This window comes from Natrix helvetica (genome assembly GCF_964273705.1).
Source record: "Natrix helvetica genome assembly, chromosome: 3".
Taxonomy (NCBI): domain Eukaryota; kingdom Metazoa; phylum Chordata; class Lepidosauria; order Squamata; family Natricidae; genus Natrix; species Natrix helvetica.
Genome location: NC_138549.1, coordinates 127,735,548 through 127,739,335, shown reverse-complemented (window position 1 = coordinate 127,739,335; position 3,788 = coordinate 127,735,548). Strand labels below are relative to the sequence as shown.

General features: G+C 36.0%; 1 protein-coding gene across 1 annotated transcript; it reads right to left on the bottom strand.

Annotated features, from left to right (window-relative positions):
- Positions 1 to 395: 395 nt before the first annotated feature.
- Positions 396 to 3,708, bottom strand: SNRPE (small nuclear ribonucleoprotein polypeptide E). Its single transcript, XM_081948848.1, has 5 exons — positions 3,470 to 3,708; positions 2,860 to 2,886; positions 1,757 to 1,819; positions 1,113 to 1,191; positions 396 to 647 (listed from the first exon to the last, which is right to left on the bottom strand). Exons 1-5 carry the CDS (start codon positions 3,521 to 3,523, stop codon positions 592 to 594), a joined length of 279 nt encoding a protein of 92 aa, XP_081804974.1. The 5' UTR covers positions 3,524 to 3,708; the 3' UTR covers positions 396 to 591.
- Between the last annotated feature and the right edge of the window lie 80 nt (positions 3,709 to 3,788).

Here is a 3,788-nt window from a genome sequence, read left to right as displayed (position 1 = left end):
TACTTAATAAGGCAAATCCTAATATTTAATAAGGCGAACCCAGTACCCAAATGTTATGAAAACAAGATTTCTAAAATAGAACAAATTGGTTATTTCTGATCCAGTCAGAGGCTTGTAGGTTCAGTCATAAACTTATGCTTCTTCTAAGAAACGATTAAGCCATATATTTATAAGAGTTATACATTATTATATTTCTAAGTTTTAATCTGATGCTATTGATCCCATTTTTTATTCAGAGAGCATATTTCACAGCATCTCATAAACTAGGATCTGATCTTTCAAGCTATATATTCTTTGACTAGTACTTTAAACAACTACATCTTCTAATACAACTGTTTATTGCTGGCATTCTTATTATTCAAAAATGCTGTCCAAATAGTAATAAAGAAGGTAAATATATTAACAAAAACATTTATTTATAAAGAAATAGTTACACACCAGTGTAAAAGTTATTGAAAATTACAGAAGCATGAACTAAGTTGCTGTCTTCATTCTTGCCTCAGATACCAAATCAGAAATGATAGCATTAAGCTAGCACATTTTTAAAAAAAGATTAAACATTAATATTACAACAGAAACACTAGGTATTTTCTAGTTGGAAACACTTTGCAGAAGAGTAATATTGTCTCCTTTTAACATGATTCGACCTGCAAAGGCAAAGAGTATGATTAAAAAATGTAATACATTTAAGTGTATGTGCATTTTATTTTATTATATATTATGATAGAATTAGCAATACAATTAATTTAGCTTTCTTCAGTTGTGATTAAATAATGCAATGAAAAAAAGTTCCCACATTGTGTCTTAGCCTAGTTTTACAGGAAAATTGTACTACTTTTCTTAATGGATATTTGGCAAGAAAGAGGGATCAGTATTCACCCTTTGCCTATTCTTGACTTTTCAGTTGTTCTTTGTACTATTCACCTTAGCAAGTAATGTGCCAATTAAATATATGGAACTGTGAAATGGCAGTTCCAAGCCTACTTGGAGGCTTGTACATTAGTATTCAAATGCAAAATTGAAATTCTTTTCATGGATTTTCACAAAATTAAATAAATATATTTTACTAGTAACAAAATATGATGTCTGATATATATTGCCAAAAAGCTTACCCAGCTGTTTTCTTGATTTTGTTTTAGAGTGAATTTCCTCAGCGTCATCCAGAACTAAATTCATATATTCATCAAAACCCTGTGAACCAGAACAAAGAAATGTGACAATGCATTTAATGGAAGGAAGTAAAATGAGGGATGGTAGTAAAGATGCAAGAATGGTGGATTCAGTTAGGCTCATCAAATGGGACAAATTACTCTGATTTTAAAATATCTCCATCTTATCATTTTAAACTATCAAAATTCCCACAATAAAATGATGTATCATAAATGAAATAAAATGAACAAATCACAGAAGCAACCATAAAAAAGTGAATAATTATTTAACTAAACATTCAGAAAAAGAAAATAACTGTTAGTACTTAACAGTTAGGTCAGTTTTAAACACCCCTGAGAATGTATTGATGCAGGCTTTCAAGGTCAGCATTAACCCAAGCACAGTAAGTGTCTAGATAACTATAGAGTGAATGGTTTTTCATAATTAACCCCAAATGATGATTGTTCAGAAAAATGTGTTTACTTATTGTACTAATTGATTTCATTTAGTCTGAGATAAGAAATTAAAAACAAAATGATATCCTTTTGCAATCTTATTTAAGTTATATTTTTCTTTACATGTATGTGAGAGCCATTGCAATACTTACAATGATACAGCCTTCTATCCGCATGTTTACTTGTTCATATAGCCAAACCTGAATCCTGGATCTCTGCAAAGTAAACAGCAAAGAAACGATGACATTGTGGAATTCTGTACAGGCTTACCATCTTATTTGCATGGCCCAAATTCTTGTGGCTCTCTGGTATCTAGAAATTGGCAGTAATAATAATAATAATAATAATTTTTATTTGATTAGCCGCAACCCTCTCCGGAAGGACTCGGGGCGGCGTACAATTAAAACAAATAAAAATACACACAAGACAAACATATATACAAAAAGAACAGAGACATATACATATGTGCATGGAGGAGAGTTGACTTATAAGTGAAAGACAATTAAAAACACAATTTAAAATCCCCTTAAATAAAATTACTAAATTAAAAAACCCATCAGGAGCGATACGAAGTTATGGTTGAGCCAGGCCAGCTATTTGGAAAAGGTGGGTCTTGAGCTTGACACGGAAGGAGCGGAGGTCAGTAGTGGTCCTAATATCCGGGGGGAGGTCATTCCACAGGGCTGGGCCCGCCACAGAGAAGGCTCTGCTCCTAGGCGCCGCCCCATGGCACTGTCTGGTGGACGGCACCTGGAGAAGTCCCTCTCTGTGCGAGCGGATGGGTCGTAGGGATGTGAAACTCCACCACCAAAACAACTGGTTTTACGGAGTCTTCTCCACTGCCATTTTTTCAGTGAAAATGAAAGCCTTATTAAAAGATATTTACTCAAAGTGTAATAAGGAGATTTTAATTTAAAACCATTTACAACACAAAATAATTTTATCGGAAGCAAGGATTCTGAAAAAAACTGAAAGAAACAGCTCAAACTCACTATTACTGACTAACTTTTTGAGCTGTCAATATTTTTTTGTTTTTAACATTTCTGAAATGCACACTAATGTATTTACTGTAGCTTTCTACAAAAAATGCTTCAATCACATTAATTGGTCACTTTCCTGTTAAAGCTAAAGGGGGAGGGATTGTATTAGATATATAAAGGGAACAAAACATCTCAATGTACACCACATTGTTGTTAAGTATCAGTAATTATACTAATACATGTTACATTTGAAAAATGTAATTATGTATACTTACATTCTGCAGGTAGCGGAAAATGAGGTTCTATCACAAATACATTTAGGAAAAAATACATAAAAAGGAGTACCCCCATTCATTCTGACAGAAATTAAACATTTCCTTCTTCCAACTGTCCAAATAAACAGGATAGGGTAAGCACCACAAGTCTTTTACCCACAAGAACTCCCACAAAATGAAAGCATCTTGATGGCTGAGGCACCGCAGATTCAAACTTAAACCAAGCAGTTGCTTTTCTGAATCGATTTTAGCCATGTTAATCCTATTCCCAACCGGATTAATTATATCTGGGTACTCAATTTAGTAGCACATCCCAGATGTTCATGGCGGTTTTCTCAGCCAATTTACTTTAGTCTCACCATAACTAACTCGAGCACGCGTGACTGGCTGATTCACCAAGGGAATAAGTTCTGTCAACTTAGCAACCTCTTTCTATTCCCCCCCCCCCTTCAAAAAGAGCTTCCAGAGAACACGGGAACCCGAGCAACGTGCCAATTTCTCGGCCTAATGCCTCCCGCTCTCTCTCCCTTCGCCCTCCATCCCCTCACGGGCCTCGCCCCGCCCTTTTCCAAAGAAGCCCGCTTCCTCTGCCTTGCCACAAGAAAGATACGATAGGCTGCACCATCACTTTCTGCACCTTCTGGCCTTGCCCGCGGTACGCCATGGCCGACAGTCAGGATAGGAAAACCAGAGAATTAAAAAAAAAAACAGCGCCGAGAAGCTTTTTTTAAAAAAGCAAGCAAGCAAGCAAAAAAAAGGAAATTAAAAAAAACCCGTCCTCCGTTTCCCGCACACGCGCACCTCGCGACCCGCCGACGTACTGAAGAGGTTCCTGTGTGGACCGGAAGTGACGTATGCTAGTTGTTTCGTTCATAATGGTGAGAGCGAAAGGATCACGTGAGTGGAACGGCTTTTTTTTTTAACCCCTC

Excerpts from the sequence above, each read along its gene's own strand:
- SNRPE (XM_081948848.1), bottom strand. The coding sequence starts at position 3,523 with ATGGCGTACCGCGGGCAAGGCCAGAAGGTGCAGAAAGTGATGGTGCAG. Across the intron at positions 1,820-2,859 it reads TTTTCCGCTACCTGCAGAAT|AGATCCAGGATTCAGGTTTG; the intron begins GTAAGTATACAT and ends TTTACTTTGCAG. Across the intron at positions 1,192-1,756 it reads GGATAGAAGGCTGTATCATT|GGTTTTGATGAATATATGAA; the intron begins GTAAGTATTGCA and ends TCTGGTTCACAG.